This window comes from Mizuhopecten yessoensis, unplaced genomic scaffold (genome assembly GCF_002113885.1).
Source record: "Mizuhopecten yessoensis strain PY_sf001 unplaced genomic scaffold, ASM211388v2 scaffold11079, whole genome shotgun sequence".
NCBI lineage: Eukaryota > Metazoa > Mollusca > Bivalvia > Pectinida > Pectinidae > Mizuhopecten > Mizuhopecten yessoensis.
In genome coordinates this window covers 114,297-136,253 of record NW_018408869.1, presented here as the reverse complement: position 1 = coordinate 136,253, position 21,957 = coordinate 114,297, and the positions used below count along the sequence as shown (strand labels likewise).

General features: G+C 36.8%; 1 protein-coding gene across 1 annotated transcript; it reads right to left on the bottom strand.

Annotated features, from left to right (window-relative positions):
• Nucleotides 1–491: 491 nt before the first annotated feature.
• LOC110465449 (multiple epidermal growth factor-like domains protein 6) lies at nucleotides 492–21,933 on the bottom strand. The gene is made up of 12 exons (XM_021521258.1): nucleotides 21,827–21,933; nucleotides 14,086–15,909; nucleotides 13,095–13,232; nucleotides 9,971–10,179; nucleotides 8,888–9,092; nucleotides 6,867–6,974; nucleotides 4,965–5,140; nucleotides 4,488–4,619; nucleotides 3,957–4,030; nucleotides 2,930–3,172; nucleotides 1,985–2,084; nucleotides 492–1,555 (listed from the first exon to the last, which is right to left on the bottom strand). Exons 1-12 carry the CDS (start codon nucleotides 21,912–21,914, stop codon nucleotides 1,511–1,513), a joined length of 3,342 nt encoding a protein of 1,113 aa, XP_021376933.1. The 5' UTR covers nucleotides 21,915–21,933; the 3' UTR covers nucleotides 492–1,510.
• Nucleotides 21,934–21,957: the final 24 nt, after the last annotated feature.

Below are 21,957 nucleotides of genomic sequence, written 5' to 3'. Positions count from 1 at the left end.
ATACACCGTGTACACATACAATGTACACATACACCGTGTACACATACACCGTGTACACACACAATGTACACATACACCGTGTACACATACACACCGTGTACACATACACACCGTGTACACATACACACCGTGTACACATACAATGTACACATACACCGTGTACACATACAATGTACACATACACCGTGTACACATACACTATATACACATATACCGTGTACACATATACCAAGTACACATATACATACACATATACCGTGTACACATACACATACACATATACCGTGTACACATACAATGTACACATACACCATGTACACATACAGAAATAAAATAATGCTTAAACAGAAGGTAATTGTTCTATTTTTTAAACTTTAGACAAGAATGATATCAACAGAAGGAAATAATGGTTTCAATATACAATGTATAACATAATTAAAATTAGGTAAAAAAAATGAAAAAAAAATAGCATTATAATAAAAATAGCCAGGTTACACTCAAAACAGAAATGATTTACCTTTTTTTCTAAATAATGATACAAGTACAAATGTTCAATTATAAAGTCTAAAAACTAACAGATTGGTTACTTCTCTAAAAACTAATAGTATGGTTAAATTCTACAACACATCTAACACAGAAGTATACAATAGTATAGCCAGCTATATTGTACAATAATATACTCCAGTACAAATTATTCCAAATCTTTTCAAATTCATCCTTCCAGAATAAAACCACTTTTTTCTGGAATTGTTGGGAATATTTTGTACTTAAATGTTCATGTTACTCTACGGTGTGAAATAATGACACCTCAGACATGTATAAATAGATAATGTTCACAACCTATCACAACTCATGTAAAAGTTAGGGTGTAAATGTACTGGACGATAATAATGGCAGAGAACATTGGTCAGTTGGTCAATGCTGTTCTTCTTTAAGCATTTTCAAACTCATACCAAATGAATCAGGAAACAAATAAATAACAAAATCTTAATTTTTAATTAAAAAAGAAAGGGTACAATTCTGAATTACTTTAAATAAACTCAAATTCTTTGAATGAAAAGAAATTTGGGAATGTGGTAAGTTAGTTTATTCTATAGTTGTTACTTGATACTATACTATCTATCTTACTGGTAATTAGCTCTGCATCAGGTAACAAAAGAAAAATGAAAATGATTGTGAAGACCATTATGGTCATAAATAATTCAAACATATGTTCTTTTGCTATATTCACAGCAAAATGATTTCTACAATGGAACTGAAGCTAGTTTAAACCTTAAAATATCAGGCAAAAAGGAAACAAAATTGACTCTTTACAACCTTAATCCTTTCTACTAAATTAAAGACATTATAATGTTTTTGACGTTTATGTCAAATATTGCTTATAGATTCCACATGTTATTTCCCTGTATGTGTCAGACTACATGTATTACTATACTCCGTGATCAGCTGATGCAGATTTACTGCCAGTTAAACTGTCAGCTCTAATCTTGTTTGATCCAGACATCCAACATCATACTAAGGTACTTACTGACATAAGCACTTCCCCATTTCCTGGCTGGAAAACAATAAGAACAAAGTGAGAAAATGCTCCCCACAAGCTATACCCCTTCTTATTGCCTCCCCCTCACACAACTAAATCTAAACAAGGTTTAAAGCTTAGGTCCATTAGAGCAGTGACTTGACCTTTTCTCCTGTCACTCTGACCTTGACTGCAGTGACTTGACCTTTTCACCTGTTGCTCCGACCTTGACCCATTAAAGGGTAGAACAGACAAACTCGTATTTGATCATCTCAGTATTAGAAGTGTTGCATAATAACAACATAGGGAAAATAATATTTATTAAAATTAACAGATTATTTTGGGTCTCCTGGATTTCATCGTAAACATGATGTACTTAATACATACTAACATAATGAATGATTTCAAAAATAAACTTTACAAGGACTTTTCAAAAATGGCTATTGAGATTGTTTATAAGCATACCCATCTGCGCGTGAGAGAGGCTGACAATTTGCGGACCATTGGAGTGAATGTGGGTCTGTTTTCGGGGATGGGGTTCCAGCACTGCTCCATACACTGGCACCTGTGGAATCACAAACAATATCACGATAATCAGAAATAGGTAACTTATACAACAACTGGGAAACCTAATCAGAATAAAGATTACTCTGGTTCAATTACACCAAGATGTAAAACCAACACACCAATGGAAAGAAAATGTGAGCTGAATTATTATCACCAAACAACCAAGCTCTCTCTGAATACTGTGTAGTTGTAATACCACAGGGCTAATATTTCCTGTTTGTCCCAACTGGAACTTTTTTGTGGGGGTTACATTTGGTGCAGCACCACCTAGTCTAAACTTCGTGGTCATTGGTACTTCTATGAAGTGTACCAGGTACATCCAGATTACAGGTAAGTAAGATAAACACAGGACAACAATATAACCAATTTATAGGTAAGCTTTGTTTAACTTTCAATAAGAGCATGTACATTGGAATGTGATTTGTTTTACTTATGGTGTTCAACAGCCCTGGTAGGATACGGTTTGAAATCAAACTGTTATTAACACATTTTTTGTGCGTATATACATCTTGTATGTATATTCATGGATGTAATAATTTGTGGTAAAGATATTACTAAGCAATCTTTGATAGCCATGAATATCGTGAAATGAAGTCCCTGTGAATAGTACAAAAAGTTGTACAGTATGACCGAAGTATTTTTCGATATGTGACATGAACTTGGCCAAAATTACTCAATCATTTGATGATGCTATCAACACATTACTGCCACAGAAATGGACCTGTAGACTTAACAGGTAAATATACTGTTAGTACTGGTACATTACAACAAACTTACAGAAATGGATCTGTAGACTTAACAGATAAATATACTGTTAGTACTGGTACATTACAACAAACTTACAGAAATCTGTCGCAGTCGATTGGAATTGTGAGGTAGCCAATGGGGGCCATCAAGGGCCGGCCGGGCCTGGAGCCTCTTGGATCAACAGTACTAGCCCCAGGGGTGCTATGATTATTAGGACTTGTCCCAGGAGCTGTATGGTCCCCAGGAGTGGCCGGGGGGCTACCTAGTCCTGGGGTGCCCTGTAAATGTGTGCTGCTACCAAGAGTAACCACTTCCCATAGCAACACACCTATTCCCCACCTGTAACAGGAAATCATACTTGTAACAATGGGATACAGTAAAATGGTCTGGAGATACAAACTAATACATACCTTATTTAAGTAATACACCTCCAACAATCCTTTGTGGATCATACTGTCGTTATTACTTATGAGACATTATTCATTTATGTATATTCTATTGTTGTATGATTATTGATTTCTGTATAACTAATACATTAGCATAAAATAGATGGATGGATTTGATAACCTGTACCTCAGTGAGATTGGGTTATCTCATCAAGGCCTAATCCCAACCAAAGTACAGGCTGAGGTTGGGATGGTACAAGTTTCTCTTGAGCCTCTGTTTTATATGGCTTCTGCACTACTGAATGTTAATCCCTGTTTGTATACTTCCACGTAAAAAATGTAGTCCTTGAGAAGAGAAACATGTTTCATGATGTAGTTTATATTATATATAATAACACCAGAACAATACATTAAATGACGAAGTAGAATATATTAATGTATGTTATTAATTTGTTTAAGCCTGTGGATCAATATAATGATGTGCAAAATTTGGTGTCAAATATCACGTTAAGGTGCCTAGACAAATCAGACAGATAAAACTAAATCAAGTACAGGAAATAATGTGGGATATCCCTGTCTCAGATACGATAGAAACAATTAACTCCAATTGAAATCCCACTATACACAGGAAAACTCTTCAAGTTAATCAACTTAACCATGTTCTAATAGATAAGCAGATTTTAATGAGTTTCTGGTCTTTTTTGCTTGAACTTGTGAACATAAAGGGAAATACATACATGTCTGTGTAATGTGAATATGTATCTTCCCCTCGAGCTTCGGGTGGCATCCAGGCTGCATATCTCTGGGGCAACTGGCACAAAACACAAGTTATAAAATTACAAGGATGTCAAGGAAATTTAAAAAAAAATAGCATTACAAATCAAACAAGGCTAAAGGATAGTAGTTCTGTGCTGTAGTCTGTATCATCACATTGATTTACATCTAATTTAAATGTAATGAACATATTGTTTTTCTCTTCACAAAAAACTGTACTGATTATTTTTGTAAAGCATTAGGATTTACTGTGGAAGTCAATCTAGGAAAGGGTCAATAACTGTACTGGTATTTCTAATGTTTTTAGTGGTATAAAATAACCATCTCTTTACTGTTTGTTTCTGGAAAAAACTGCTAAGTTTACCTCACAAATTTAAAACACTACACAGTAAGTGTAGACTTGATAGATATGTTTAATACTAGCGCTATGAGAAGTTGACTGATGAAAGTTCAACATGGTATAGAAGTTTTGGTATCGTAAGTAAGACGGTTACCTTTCTGGCACGGATCGTTCCATTTTCTCTAACTGCATCTCTGGTCTTGATGGCAAAGTGGAAGTTGGCAAGTTTAGCTGTGTAGTCATTGTCGAGGTAAATATTCTGGGCGCCAACAAGACGGTGTATAATCTAAAGAACACATAATAAACCTTTCTGAATATCAAAACTAAAAAAAAATAAAAAAAATGATCAGTTTTATATCTTGTATGTATTTTTGAAAAATATTATCTTAAATGAAAGAGGTCGAACAAAATTGATGTAATAATGAGCTAAGATTAGTATTTGTGTAATAATGAGCTAAGATTAGTATTTGTGTAATAATGAGCTAGGATTAGTATTTGTGCTGGCCAGTGTTCTTTGTTCCTAGTTTTTCAAGACATCCAATGTATCAGTAATGTCTAAAGAACAAGACTGGCACAGCAGATACACACTTGACGAAGAGATATTCAGCAATGTATACATTGTCACATATACCTTATTGTTGTGAAGAAATACAAGAGCATGTAAAATATCCACCACAAATTTAATCAGTTCCATGTAGCATAGCTGGACAGTGTTGGAGGACGGGTCACTTGATGACCGCTTCAAATTGGTCAAGTATTTCTTCAGGTCTCCACATCCACAAGCTTCAAACACACTGTGTATGAATCCTGTAAATGATCAAAATTCTCCCTAAAGTCTGTGTGCTGGCACTACTTTAATGACACATGCTATTTTTTCTATTTTACTCTTGTATTTCAACTGAGTTTGAGTTTTATCCATTGTTGAAAGAAATGAAAGTTGATATGTGCCTCCCATTTCAATATTTGGAATCCCCTTTTTTCTCTTTTTCCTACACTTTTCCTGTAGGACTTTATTCAGTTTCTCTGTATAATCTACTGTTTGAGACTGTTGTGTTATTTACAGAATTACATTAGGGTCTACTGAACTGGCTAACTTAGTACAATACCTTTACATCTGAAACAACAGATGCAATGATAATGATATACACGGATGTATATATACATATACATGTAGTGGATAAGTTTTTGATAAATTTTATGATCTGGAATATTTGCCGACATTAAATCTGTTTGCCCACTCAAAATGTTCATAATATAACTGACTGACAACAAAGATGTTTTCCAACCACCTCCCCCAACAATGGTATGGTCATCCTAGTAATTTTATAACTCCATTTAAACAATGGAATTACGACATGATGTATTGAACTTGTAATTTAGTTTAAATATCAAAATGGTATATAGCGATGTTAACCTTGTCAATAATGAGGCATTAAGGCTGATTTTTTTTAATACAATAGTTTACAATAATGCTATAAAAGGATTTATTATCCAAAATTCATCTATAAACCTAGGTCATGTGGAGCTTAACTTCACTTTTACTACCTGTGAACCTAGGTCATGAGGAGATTATTTAAATGAGATGCCATTTCATAATATTCTGTGGTATTTTGAGCTAGACATAATATAAACATTTCAAAGGAAAAGTGCTGTATAATGTTTACAACATGTAGCTCTTTGTATAACAACACTAAAGGTTACCAACACTTCAAATAAAGTTACCCAGGAATTGATTCACATTTACAGGTAAAAGAAGTCAGCAGAGAATTTAACTATGATTTTTTGTGGTTTCTCAGAGACACAATGATCTTGTTTTGAAGCTGATGTGCCTCTCTACAGCTAGTAAAATAGAAAGTACGCTCCACATGACCTGGTATATAAATAAATTTGAGATATTATGTAATAATATAGCATTCAATTAGATGGCAAAAGAGATTGACTTCTTATAATGCTGTGAATTTTAAGATTTTAAGAAATCTACCTGTATGGGTGTAAACATGATTTAAGTAATAGTCAGATTGATCATTTTTGAATTATGGTCGTGAACAACATCATAAATTTGAGCATTTTAAATTCTCTGGCTGTAACTATGGACTGCTCAGTATGACTTTCAGAACCATTGTGGAGTTTGAGGAAACCTGATTTGTTTACCTGTGGTTTTAGAGAGTTTATTAACTCAATCACCCCTGAAGACACATTTGAACTATTCCAATTCAAAGGTTTGAGTAGTTCATTATGACATTTCAGGGGTACCACTGACTATAGGGAAACCCTTGAGGTTGTCAATAACTTTCAGATATAGTTTGTTGACATTATGTTACAATTCCATTTATTATTTCTTTTCATTTTAATTTGCAAGAAATAAACAATTTTAATAGGCCTAATAGGTTAAATGTTTCCTGTAAACATTGACGATCATTTCCAACACAGCAGTCATTCATACTTACGTATTGGGCTATTTGATAATTCATTTAAATGCACAAATTTTTCTGACAAATGGGTTATTCATTCAGGCTAGGTCTAATGTACTCACTTTCATTTTCACATAAACCTATGTAGGAGAGGATGTTTCTGTGGAGATCTAGGGTGCGAACCACCTCAACTTCATGAAGGAAATCAGACTGGAGTCTTCTCTGGGTAGCTGTTGACATAATAGAGAAAAGACCAGGTATTGAAGTGCTGTTAAAATGTAATAGTACAACCAAACTTTACCACAACGTAGTGTAATTCACAGGGCTTTCCTTACTTTTAAAGCAAATAAATAATAATAAAATAATAATATACAACATTTGATATAGCGCCCTATCTAGCTAACATAAGCCACTCTAAAGCGCTTTACAGTACATATATATACAATTAATACAATTAGGATATACAATTTTTGAGGAATTCGAAGGAGCTGCCTTATCAGGCGCTAACTACTAGTCCTATGCCACCTGGCTAATATCTCCCCATGTGTGTATGCCTGCGTGTTTGCTGGAGATGTATTGTGTTCTGTTTGTAGTGGGACCGTGCTTCCAATGGCATCTTTTATAGTGCCACCTCACTTGAATGCTAAATCACAGATACCGCAACATCCACCCCAGACCATTTTATACTCCACCTGGGTTGTTGGAGTTGTGTGGGCAGGAGAAAAACACTTTCTCTGATATTCCATGCGTGCGACGACTTCGGGGATCGAACCCCGGCCACCTGCGTGGAAGGCCGAAATGTTAACCACTCGACCAATCCGCCCAAATAGTAATTTTAGCTGGTCAGCTTTGACAAATTTCCATACCGAAATTTAGTTTTTTAGACAGTTACATGTAATTTGGCCATCCCAAGCCCCTTATTTAACCACTGAACAAGGTATACATTTACTCAATTATGCTTTTTCAAGGAATTTATTTTTAAATAAATTAAACCAGTCACATATCTATTATAAAGTCATGATGTAAAAAGTGATTTGTACTCTTTCTTAGCATTCTGCTGCATATAAATGGTTATAAACTTCCTTGGTGAAATGTATATTTGTGCTGTGACAGGTTGGTTTATAGTTTATTAAGGAAACATCTGGAGGTAATAAAAGGCCCCTGTAAACATCAGACCAACAGAGCCTTTACTATCATAGTGGACTGTGACCTTCACTCAGAATGTTTACTATAAAAGTAGACTGTAAGTGACCTATACACAAAACCTTAACCATTACACCACTAAGACAGCACCTTACTATCATAGTGGACTGTGACCTTCATTCAGAATGTTTACTATAAAAGTAGACAGTAAGTGACCTATACACAAAACCTTAACTATTACACGACTAAGACAGCACTTTAAAACAGAACCTTGACTATAATAGTAGACTGGGACTGACCATTAAATAAACAAGAGGCCCATGGGCCTTAACGGTCACCTCAGTCCTACAATATTTATTTTTGTTGTTGAACTATGTACCAATTTGAGTACAAAATAGTTAAGTATAACGTTAACTTAAGTTTGTCAGGACCATGAGCTGATCATTCCTAGACCAAGTTTCATTTAGATCGGCCCATTGGAACTTGTTTTTAAGTTTGAATTAGTTATTTTCAAAATAGCGGACATGGCAGCCAAATTGTATTTCTGATTGACCCGAAAAATAACAACACTTTGTCAGGACCATAAGTCAATCATTCCTACAAAGTTTCAGTTCAATCGGCCCAGCAGAACTTGACTTTAAGTTTGAAATTGTTTTTTTCAAAATGGCGGCCGTGGTGGCCATATTGGATTTCTGATCGACCCGGAAAATAACAACACTTGGTCAGGGAGATGTCAGTAACCTTCCCATGAAATATAAATGAATTCCCTTTGCCAGTATTTCAGCTTAAGTTGAAAAATGTTAATGGACGACGGACGACGAACTATGACGGACGAAGACGGATAGCAATAGGTCACTTGAGCTAAAGCTCAGGTGACCTAAAAACCTTGACCATTTCTGTGGACCTAGGTTGACCTTCAAACCAGATTCTTGACCATCACAGTTGATGGAGACGGACCTTTAAAACAGAATTTGATCAATGACAGTTGACTGTAACTGACCTTTACACAAAAGCTTGACCATCACAGTGGATTGTGACTGTGTGTGTTGAAGTCTGCCAATTTTGACCATGTAGAACAGTCCTTTCATCTCTGTTGTCTCAAGCTGGAGGTCAGCAGGATCAATGGTCAGATTACCCACTCTGGCTGAAGGGGGACTGGACATGAGTAGGTCACTTCCTTCTACAGAAGTCTTCCTTAAAGATGCCTGTAAATCAGAGAAAAGATACAGATATTGTTCCTACTGATACTTTTGTTTGTCTTTGTCTCTATTATATTTTTTTTTCTATTTTGATTCATATGTTTATCTTTGATGAACTAGAAGAAAAATATGAAAACTATAAATTTGGTTCATTTTTTACAAAATGTACATGCTTTATTACCCATTTTGGAAAATGAGGAATTGGGAATGACATTTTTTTTAACATTATTTACTAGGTAAATAAAAGAGTAAAGTGTTTAACATTATTTACTAGGTAAATAAAAGAGAAAGTGTTTTACATTATTTACTAGGTAAATAAAAGAGAGAGTGTTTAACATTATTTACAAGGGAAATAAAAGAGAAAGTGTTTAACATTATTTACTAGGAAAATAAAAGAGAGAGTGTTTAACATTATTTACAAGGTAAATAAAAGAGAAAGTGTTGAACATTATTTACTAGGTAAATAAAAGAGAAAAGGGTTTAACATTATTTACTAGGTAAATAAAAGAGTAAAGAGTTTAATATTATTTACTAGGTAAATAAAAGAGAAAGTGTTTAACATTATTTACTAGGTAAATAAAAGAGAGAGTGTTTAACATTATTTACAAGGTAAATAAAAGAGAAAGTGTTTAACATTATTTACTAGGTAAATAAAAGAGTAAGTGTTTAACATTATTTACTAGGTAAATAAAAGAGTAAAGTGTTTAACTTTACCTAGTAAACATTATTTACTAGGTAAATAAAAGAGAGAGTGTTTAACATTATTTACTAGGTAAATAAAAGAGTTAAGTGTTTAACATTATTTACTAGGTAAATAAAAGAGAAAGTGCATCAGTGCACACAACTGAAAGCTGAAGAGCTGCAGTCAACAAATGGCCGCCCACCTGGTAGTTTTGACGGTCACCTTGAAGATCACTCTCACTCTTTTTCTTCAGAGCACAAGCTCCGGGACACCTGCCACGTCGGTGACACACCGCGCCCACCACAATGACAATGATTGTTAGCAGTACACCGACTGTGGCGCTGGTCGAGATAGCAATAGTGCTTCGCTCACTGTCCGGTTCCTGTGTGTAATGCACAATCCTCAGCGACTCTGGAATATAAATTATACATGTACCCTGTCTAACATTTACATTACATAGCAGAACCGTCACTGCATCACAAGAAAAATTTGTATTTCATTTATACATTATTTTGGGGTCTGTTTGCTATATATAGTACATGTGAACTTGAGTCTATAACTTGTACTGTTTTGAAATTTGCAACAAGGAATACTCTGAATGTAAATACACAATGATTGTTTCATGTTACATCATGAATCTTATTGCTGTCAAGTATCCAGGTGACTCTCCCTTTTATATCACACAGCCATCAAGTATCCAGGTGACTCTCCCTTTTATATCATACAGCCATCAAGTATCCAGGTGACTCTCCCTTTTATATTATACAGCCACCAAGTATCCAGTTGACTCCTTTTTATATCATACAGCCACCAAGTATCCAGGTGACTCTCCCTTTTATATCATACTGCTACCAAGTATCCAGGTGACTCCCTTTTATATCATACAGCCACCAAGTATCCAGGTGACTCTCCCTTTTATATAATACAGCCATAAAGTAGCCAGGTGACTCTCCCTTATATATCATACAGCCACAAAGTATCCAGGTGACTCTACCTTTTATATCATACTGCTACCAAAGAATTCAGCCATCAAGTATCCAGATTACTCTCCCTTTTATATCACACAGCAATCAAGTATCCAGGTGACTCCCTTTTATATCATACAGCCACCAAGTATCCTGGTGACTCCCTTTTATATCATACAGCCATCAAGTATCCAGGTGACTCCCCCTTTTATATCATTAAGCCATCAAGTATCCAGATGACTCCCTTTTATATCCCCCAGCCACCAAGTATCCAGTTGACTCCCTTTTATATCGCACATCCTTCAAGTATCCAGGTGACTCGCCCTTTTATATCATTCAGCCACCAAGTACCCAGGTGCCTCCCTTTTATATCACATAGACATCAAGTATTCTGGTGACTCCCTTTTATATAATACAGCCATAAAGTATCCAGGGGACTCCCCCTTTTATATCATTCAGCCACCAAGTATCCTGGTGACTCCCTATTATATCATACAGCCATAAAGTATCCAGGGGACTCCCCCTTTTATATCATTAAGCCATCAAGTATCCAGATTTCCCTCCCTTTTATATCATACAGTCATCAAGTATCCAGGTGGCTCCCTTTTATATCACATATCCATCAAGTATCCAGGTCACTCCCTTTTATATCATACAGACATCAAGTATCCAGTTGACTCTCCCTTTTATATGACATAGACATCAAGTATTCTGGTGACTCCCTTTTATAACACACAACCATCAAGTATCCAGATGACTCTCCCTTTTATAATTATCACACATCCATCAAGTATTCAGGTGACTCCCTTTTATAACACACAACCATCAAGTATCCAGATTTCCCTCCCTTTTATATCATACAGCCACAAAGTATCCAGATAACTCTCTTTTTTATATCATACAGCCAACAAGTATCCTGGTGACTCCCTTTTATATAACAAAGCCACCAAGTATCCAGTTGACTCCCTTTTATATCCCACAGCCACCAAGTATCCTGGGGTCTCCCTTTTATATCACCCATCCATCAAGTATCCAAGTGACTCCCTTTTATATAACAAAGCCACCAAGTATCCAGGGGACCCTCCCTTTTATAATTATCACACATCCATCAAGGATCCAGGTGTATCGCCCTTTTATATCACATATCCATCAAGTATCCAGATGACTCTCCCTTTTATATCACCCATCCATCAAGTATCCAAGTGACTCCCTTTTATATAACAAAGCCACCAAGTATCCAGATTACTTTCCCTTTTATATCACACACCCATCAAGTATCCAGGTTACTCTCCCTTTTATATCACACAGCCACCAAGTATCCAGGTGACCCTCCCTTTTATAATTATCACACATCCATCAAGTATCCAGGTGACTCTCCCTTTTATATCACACAGCCACCAAGTATCCAGGTGACCCTCCCTTTTATAATTATCACACATCCATCAAGTATCCAGGAGTATCCAGATTACTCTCCCTTTTATATCATACAGCCATCAAGTATCCAGGTGACTCTCCCTTTTATATCATACATCCATCAAGTATCCAGGTGACTCCCTTTTATATCACACAGCCACCAAGTATCCAGGTGACTCTCCCTTTTATATCATACAGCCATCAAGTATTCAGATTACTCTCCCTTTTATATCACACATCCATCAAGTATCCAGGTGACTCCCTTTTATATCACACAGCCACCAAGTATCCAGGTGACTCCCTTTTATATCACATAGCCATCAAGTATCCAGGTTACTCCCTTTTATATCACCCAGCCATCAAGTATCCAGGTGGCTCCCTTTTATATCACACAGCCACCAAGTATCCAGGTGACTCTCCCTTTTATATCATACTGCTACCAAAGAATTACATGTAGCCTTCCTGGGGTATTGGAGAAAAAATGTCCCTACTTTCAAACAACTATCCATCTCATCTCTCATATTTTTCCCTTGTTCTCCTTTTTGGAGAATATTTTTCTTGTATCTCTTCCTTTGAAGAATTTCTTTGTATTTATCTATATTTAAATTCTTTTTCTTAACTTACAATTTTCATTTGTATTACATGAAAACAAAGTTTTCTTCAAAATTTTGCCTCCTCCAACCAAACAAAACTGCAGCAAACAAATATTTCCTTTCAAAATGCAATGGACACATTCAAGGGCCCTACCGGTCTGTTTTGTGTGACCTGTTCTCCTGACTCTCGACCATAATTAACACACTGAAAAAGTTTCTAAATAAACATAGCATGTGACATACAAAAATGGTATCATCAATTATCTGAAACCTCAAAAATTGTAAATTAAAGGCGACAATAACAATATATTTGATCTCATTATACAAAGCTTTGAGCTGATCAGATGATACTCACTGCGTTGACAGTTGTAGTTTGTCCAGCCATCGATACACCCCAGCAGACATGTGCCATTAATGGCGCCGCACAGAGTGTTGTCCTTACAGTTACTACACGATAACTTACAGTCACGACCAAAACGTCCTTTCTGGCAACCTGCAACACCAGCATTTAACCGTAAAAATTCAATGTTTAAACAAATTCACCAAAACCTACATAGCTACATAGCAAAAGATACAAGCTATAAAACAGCTTAAGGCTTTGAGTAGTCGGGGATAAGTCTAGAGTTTGAGAAATACGGGGTATTCGAGCAATGGCTGTTCGAGTAATCCGAGTTTAATTTACAAAGAATATATATAAGAACATGGTCGAATCAAGCAAACTGTTCCAGGAATAGGGGGAATTAGAGTAATGTGGGTTAGAGTAATGTGAGTTAGAGTAATGTGAGTTAGAGTAAGTGTGGTTTTACTGTATTGAGGATCACTCGAATGAAATACTTGCCATGAAAATTAAGTGGTCTAAGGTACACTTGAATGGATTACACATTAGCTTACTGCACATTATTTAGTGCAAAAAGTCCTAAGAATTATATAATCCTGCTAAACCATGACACTGAATCACCCACATTTCAAGAGAATTTTGATTTGGCGTGCAGTTTACAGTGTTCTCCCCAGGCCAATACAGTTGATGCTGCCCACAATCATATTTTTTGCATTTTATTATCTTACTATTAATTCATTTTTTCCAAATAATTGTGTTTATTTTGTACAAATATATTATGATGTCCAATATTGAGAGGCCTATTCTGTATGTGCAAAAAGTTCCTCCTCAAATATATTTTCTTATCGAAATGGTTTTCCTGAGCGCTGGGGAAAACATTGATAATCAATTCCTAAATTAAGAGGAAAAAGTTGACAAGTACAACCTTGGCCCATCCAACCTAGTTTTCACAGAAGTCAGTGATCTACACTACTGGTATTGGAATTCATTACAGATTAACTGTACTTACTGCTGGCACATTGTTGTCCGGTGCGACCCACTTCACAGCCTTGGGTACACACTCCAGTTCCTTGAGCACATGTGTCATTGTAACAGTACTGGCACACCTCTTCACACCTGTTGCCATAGAAACCCTTCTTACAGCCGAGACAGAAGCCCAGGTCACGCGTACAGTTCTTCAGACACTTGGGGCTACACTCCACATCACACTGGTTCCCGTAGTAGCCAGGCCCACAACCTTGAGTACAGTACCCTGTGAAACGGTGACATGTCTGATCCATACAGTTGGAATTGCAAACTTTCTGACAGCTGCTCCCATAGAAACCAGCTTCACAACCAGATACACAAGTTCCTTGTTCATCGCAAGTTTGAAATAGACAAGAGTCGCTGCATTTGTTGGTACAGTATTCGCCATAGTATCCTTGTCGGCATGGTACAGAACATTTACCATCTCCTTGATGGCACATGTCACAGTTCTGTGAGCATCGTTTATTACAATCTGTACCATAATAATTACGTTTACATCCATAGGAACAGTTTCCTGTCAGGTCACAGATGTCATTATAACAATTATCATGGCATGTAATGTTACAGAACGCTCCGCGGTAACTAGGAGGACATCCATCCGAACACTCTCCAGTGTCCTTGTCACAGTAAAGAAAGTTACTGTAGGAATTTCTTTTGCAAAATTCACTACATTTCAATTCACACCGTGGTCCATACCAACCTGGTTCACAAGCACCACATGTATTGTTTTTAAAATCGACACAGCTGCGACAATGGATTGGACAACTGGACATACACCACGTTCCGTACCATCCTTTCTGACAGCCCTGTAGACAATACCCATTTGTTTCATTACATGGAATATTTGCACAATGACCACACATGGTATCACACTGGTTACCATAGTAGCCGTTCTTACAGCCACCAATACAGGAGCCATCTGAAATGTTACATCCATTTGTACAATTGGGTGGGCAGTGAGAACAATTCGAATCTTTTGAACTCCAATAAAATCCGTTTTCACAAATCTCACAATAAATGTGATTCTGATTAAAGTCTTCACATTTCCTACAATTTGAGATACGACACATCTTGTTGCATCTATCTCCATACCAGCCCTCTTTACACCCAGAAACACATTTTCCATTCTGGCCATCACAGGATGTACTGTCGAGGCAGGTATCACTACATTTCTCACACATTCCATGGGAGGTGAAATATCCGTCATTACACACTTGGCATTCCTTGACTTTCTGTGTTCCATGGAACACTTCTCTACATTGGGTACAGTTGTCTACAGGGCAGTACTTGTCACACAGGTAACCAAACCACCTGGGTTCACAGCCATGATTGCAAATCCCGTTGGACGAGTTACAGGCTAGTTGTCCGCCTATGCAATGGTCACTACAATTGGTACAGTTATTGATATAAGGGTTCCAGTATTTCCCCTTTACACATTCAGAACAATAAGATTCATACTGGGTATATGCACAAGATAAGCAGTCAACAAATGAACATTTCTGATGCTCACATTTTTCACCATGATGATTTTCTTTACAACCGAAAATACACCTTCCATATCTGTCACATTTCTTGTTCTTACATGTGTCACTACACTGCTGTAAGCAGTCTGGGCCATAATGTCCGTCCTTACATCTTGTACAGATTTCCTTTGAGTTGTTGTACATGCAGGCCTTACAGTATAAGATTGAGCACACCTGACCACAAGCTTCTCCAAGGAAACCATCATCACAACCATACAGGCAGTGCGAGGTTTCTTCTCGGCAAAATTCCTCACCATAGCGGCAGTTCTCACTACAATGAGATTCTGAAAACAAAATTGGATAAAAAAATAATAATCGTGGAAAAAGTCAAGCATTGTTTTGCTCAGATTACGAGTTGTCAACGTTATAAATTTATTTCCCTTACTGTGCAGTGTAGGGAATCACGATTCTTTAATTTGTTTCTCCAAGGTAAAGCATTTTTAAACTTGAGCATGTGACCAAGTGCTATCATCCACTCAGACATGCTGTTATAAAGAGGAAATATATTAATATATGTAGGGTTATGCAGAGTTTTTTCTCACTGTAGTATTTTGAGAATGGGTCCCATGTCTTTGGAATAAAGAAATTTAAGTTGTGGCAAACCTAATTGGGAATTTTCATAAACTACATTGCTTTTTTTTCACAATTCATCTCTAAAAGACAAAAACCTTTATTTATGACAGATTATATCATCTTAGACATTGCTATTGAATTGTCATCTGAATGAAAGCTGACAATCACAAAGGGAAATTAAAAAGGATACTTTAAAATATATTTTGGGAAATAATGGCAACCTATTTGGAATGGGCCCCAGAAAAAGCCCTGTTATGTGACATAATGTGTTATGTCTACTTGCACCTGTGTGAACTGTACTCATGTAATATTGTGGTGTTAACTCTAACTTCGGACATGCATGCTTGAAACATGCGGAATGCAATTGATGAGTAGCGCCCAATATTCCCCTTACTTTCACTGTGCCTGTGCAGGAAGTTTTCTTGTTAGATTGCATACCTCAGATTAATAAGTCTCCAACTGTTACTCATAAGAGGTCACTGATTTGTCCTTTACGGTGATCTAGAGCTACCTAGGGAGCTAGGAGCCCGGTAGGCATTATGACAGTATGGCAGGAAATATCTGAATCTAAGTGTGTATTTGATTTGGTATGGATATGAGTGTGTATGTTTATATCAGCATGCACAACTCAGAATGTATATAGTCTGTTTTATTAATGTGGTGTTTACATTTCCTTAGGTTACATTGGCAGGTGGCGCAGAAATATTCCACAATAAACGAACATACTTGGACTGTTCTATAAGCAGAGTTATATTATTATACCTCTACTTATTTTACACTATATAAAAGTAACCACATAAACAAGCTATTTCCCCTCTAACTGCATGCCAGGGAAATAGTTCGTGGGGTGCGGTAGTTTTGAAACTATTTCCCTCGGAAAATGCGGGAAATTGAGTGACGTCGTAGGCGGGGCCTGACCGAAAATTGACCAATCAGCGCAATCGAATGACGTCGGCAATTTCCAGCCAGCGGAGCTGGTACTTTCTGGACAGACCTTCACCTCGCATTGTTGTTGACAGACGACAACAAAAATGGCGACCCCCAGGTTTTCTGTGTTGGACGAGAGCGAGTTGTCGGACATATTGGAGGCAAAAGACAGTTGGCTAATTTTCAAGCAAAAACTGTGATTTATTGTTTATTGTACATGTGATATCCTTTATTTCATGTTATTGCGAAAACTGTTTTTTTCTGATGTTGATGGTCAAGAAAATTTTAGTTTTGTTAATAAAGTGTCCCAACTGTTGAAAATTTGTTGTCTAATAATATTTAGAATATTGTAAGGGAGTGTTTGTATCGGTATAATAAAACAGTTGAAGTATGGGTATTTCGGGATATAGCAAGTTTATGATCCCCCTCGTCCAGGACTATTTCCCTCGACTTCGCCTCGGGAAATGGTCCTGGCCTCGGGTGATCATAAACTTGCTATATCCCTCATACCCATACTTTAACTGTTAACTAAAAATGCGAAGTTTCAGAGAATAAATAACAATGTATGAAGAATATTATGCCCTTCTTTGACATGTCCACTGAATTACATAGCGTATCTTAAAAGCTACATATGGCTTGACATTGTTTTAGAAAGAAATCACACAAACTAACAATAGTCAGCATTTTAGTTTCGGTATGGTACGTCTAGATCCGGACCCCTCAATCTACACGTGACGAATATTCCTGAGGTCAGCCTCAGTTCAAATCTGTTTTCAAAATCGTTTTCTTTCCAGATTCAAACGCTTCAACCAGATACGTGAATGTAGCCTGATGTCATCTTTTGTTTTGCCATATAATAAAACCACTGATTCAAGGAAGAACTGTGAATTGTTTCTTTATATAGTTGGTAACGTGGAAAAACTCTGTTTGACATTTAAAATGATTGTTACAATTTTTGAAATGCCTACTGATATAAAATTACAATGGTGGGTAAAATTTCATATTGAATTATTTGCAAATATTGGTGAACTTTACAATACTACACAATAATATCATGATCAACAGAGTACAAAAAGAGACCCCTATATATCCTAGTGCTCTGTGTTGCATCTCCAATGAACAAGGGTTCTAACTGTTTGATATTTTTCTGACTTGTGAGTAACTTGCCCATTTACTATAGCAAAATTTGATTTATGAAAATAATACATCATAACTTTCACTTCTTATATATTTCAAAGAAGAGATGCTATCCAATGTGTTAATGGTCATGATATTTGTAATGTTAAAACTTTTCTGTAACATGACCAAGAATAATTTCAAAATGTTCTCATTTCCTAAAAAGATCTGCTCCCTATAATTGTCTTAATCGTACTTATTTAAGGAAATGCAACTTTTGTAACAGAAGACAAATGCAACAGCCAGATCAGGAATATAATCTAATTAAGACCTTTAAACTTTAGACGGCCACTCTAGTCAATTGACCTACCTGGTTACAGATGATCATGCTTGACCCTAGCCCAAGTTTCCTCTAGCCCTAACATTAGGCTTAAGACTTTTTGACATATAAATAGATGTCTGGTGTGGGGCCAGAGTGCACTGTTGCTTCATGAAAAGTGGAATTCTCTGACACCGTTTGGTATCGGATAGTTATGAGGTGTTGTCAACAAAAATCTACTATGACACAACACATACCTCACATATATCGATAAATGGATTATTTATTGATCCAAATAAGCTCTTATTATCACCAACGGCTGCTAAATTCCATCAGTAGAGTCTTGAATTTTCAATCGTTCAAAATTTCCCACCTGAGCCAATGCCATTTTTGTAGGTCATGGGGTGACTAATCAACAAACCGTAGTGATTCGGATTGAAAACGGGATATATTATTCTTGTTTGGAGATTTCAGGATCGCGTCTTTTCATTGATTAGTCACTCCCCGATACCAAACGGTGTCGGAGAATTCCACGTTTTTATATAGCAGTGCGCTCTGGCCCCACAACAGACATCTATTATGTCAAAAAGGCCCCACACCAGACATCTATTATGTCAAAAAGTCTAAGTCTGGTGTTAGGGCCAGAGGAAACTCGGGCTAGATTGACCCAGTCTAGTTCTGTTACACCCCCCCACCCCCGAGGGTAAAAATTACTACCCAGATTCAGGTATCCCCTGAATTCTAGTAATTTCAGTATCCCATGATTTCTGTATCTAAGAATTATGATGTTCTGGTACTTTTGTAAGGAAGGAAAATAGTAAAAAAGTCAGAGAAAAACATGGCTTCAAAAAACAACCAAAGTACAAGTATTAAAAGTTAAAGCAAGTGCCAAATTACATTTAAAGGGACCCATTCCTACAGTCGGATATTGACAAGCTGGAGAGGATTCAAAGGAAGGCTGCTCGATTTATTTCGCGTGACCACAGAACAAGAACTCCTGGATGCGTCGCCAACATGCTCAGGGACTTGGACCTGCAGACATAATTACAACAACGCAGAAAGAAGCTACGTCGGAGCTTCCTATTCAAGGTGGTGGAGGGGTTGGTCCGGCTATACCATCTCGGCCCTATCTAAAACCATTGAGAATTAAATGCAAAGTGACAGCAAAGAATTTTAACAACTTTATCTCAACAAATGTCATTGAAAATAGTGTAACAAACAATAGCCGCTGTTTTCAAACTATTGCTGTGAAAACAGAAACGCTCAGGATGAACAAGTCCTTGTAAAATCTGTAGAGATTTTTAAATCTCGTCTCCACTCGGACTAAAAACCTCCATGCACTCTCCCCTTCCGTTGATTATATGCCAGAAGTGGTCTTTGTCATGAAGTTGGGTTTATGCAGCACAAATGACAGACTATATATATTACATAATAATTAATAAATAATCACTTAGTTAAAGTTAAGAGAAGGAAAATTTAGTTCGAGGAGAGTCCGAGAGAGAGGTCCGAGCAAGCCAGTGATTGGGCAGCCCCCACCGACAAAGCTTGTTCGGAAAAGGGGGAAAAGAAGAGAAGTGGTAAATTATTAATATGTATAGTCTGTTGAAGTAACTAATTACTCTGCATCTTCAATTTTATAGGTGTGCCTGGAAAGATATGTTTTGAAAGAGTTGAAAGTGGGTGCATTAACGATGTCCGATGGTAATTTGTTCCAGTCTAGTATGGTACGCGGAAAAAATGATTATTGTCTAATTAGTGTTTTTCGAGTATTGCTGTTGATATTGGACCTGATGGGAGTTTCTAGGAATTCTTCTGGCTCGGTGCATCCTGTCAGTCGTGGATATGTATCTGAGAGTGGGTGCATTAACGATGTCCGATGGTAATTTGTTCCAGTCTAGTATGGTACGAGGAAAAAATGATTATTGTCTAATTAGTGTTTTTCGAGTATTGCTGTTGATATTGGACCTGATGGGAATTTCTAGGAATTCTTCTGGCTCGGTGCATCCTGTCAGTCGTGGATATGGCCACCATGCCCTGATGTATTTTTTAGAACATCTTTAGGCGTGCATCTTTCCTACGATTTGACAGGCTGCGCCAGCCAAGAGTATACCTATCATATCTGTTACACTAGAGGTATTCCGAAAACGATTTGACACATAACGGACTCCTCTCCTCTGGACCATTTCTATTTTGTTGATATTATTTTTTGTGTACGGATCCCAAACAGAGCAAGCATATTCTAAAGAGTGTCTTAATTACCAAGGATTTGTAAGCCTGTTCTTTAAATGTTGGTGAGCTAATTTTTAGGTTTCTTCTGATAAATCCTAGAGTAGAATTTGCCTTGTTGCAAATCTGATCTACATGAGAGTCCCATTTCAAATCTGATCTGAGGGTTACACCTAGGTATTTCACAGAATTAACATGTTTTAATATTTGACCATGAAGAGAATAATTAAAAATAACAGGTGATTTTTTCTTAGAAATTGTGAGAGCATAACACTTATCTAGTTGGAAAGCCATTAACCATTTTTTCTCCCAAAGGGCTAGTTTGTCCAGGTCAGACTGTAGGGTCCTTGCATCTTTCTCCGACTTAATTGTCAGATATATACGATGGTATCATCCCGCAAACAGTCTGACCGTGGAGTTCAAGCCAATTGCCATATCATTGATATAAAATAGGAACAGACTAGGCCCCAGTACAGTTCCCTGGGGGACGCCGGATAAAACTGGTACATACTCAGATTTGACGCCTTCAACAAGTACTGATTGGGTTCTATTATTTAAGAAGTTTGAGATCCAGGAAGTAGTTTTATCATCTATGCCATAATGATGTTTGGTAAGAAGAGAGTGGCTGACCTTATCAAATGCTTTGGAGAAATCCATAACTAACATATCCGATTGTTTTGAGATGTCAAGCGTTTTGGTGATATCATAAACAAATTCTAAAGGTTGTGTTTCGCAGGATCTGAATTTTCGAAAACCATGTTGGCGAGGATACAAAATATTGTGATGATCTGAATGTGTCATTGTGACACTATGACACATATTGAAAAGGAAGTAGTGTAAAGATGTGTCCTTTGGTAGGGAACGGAAATTCGACACCATCCTTTCTGACAGACGTTCTAACAGAAGTATAGATGTACTGCTGATCAACCAAGTTTCTGAATATGGTAAACCGGAACCCTGTCTTGCCCTGGCTGAACTGTCAAATATGGGGTCAAATATTGCTTAGCAGTATCGTCTCATCCATTCCCTCAATTACTTACCTTCGCCATTAGATGTCACAATTAGCATCAGTAGAACAAACAAAAACAGTTTTGGAAACGTATACGGGTGTCCTTGTAATGCTTTCATTGTTTTTCATAAAGCTCTGTCTTGTGAATGTTGTCATGTTTTA

Bases quoted from the DNA above. Each gene is read 5' to 3' on its own strand.
- LOC110465449 (XM_021521258.1), bottom strand. From the start codon at position 21,914: ATGAAAGCATTACAAGGACACCCGTATACGTTTCCAAAACTGTTTTTG. The intron at 13,233-14,085 runs GTAAGTACAGTT...CTGGTGTTGCAG, and splicing joins CGGACAACAATGTGCCAGCA to GTTGCCAGAAAGGACGTTTT. The intron at 10,180-13,094 runs GTGAGTATCATC...TTTATATTCCAG, and splicing joins AAACTACAACTGTCAACGCA to AGTCGCTGAGGATTGTGCAT.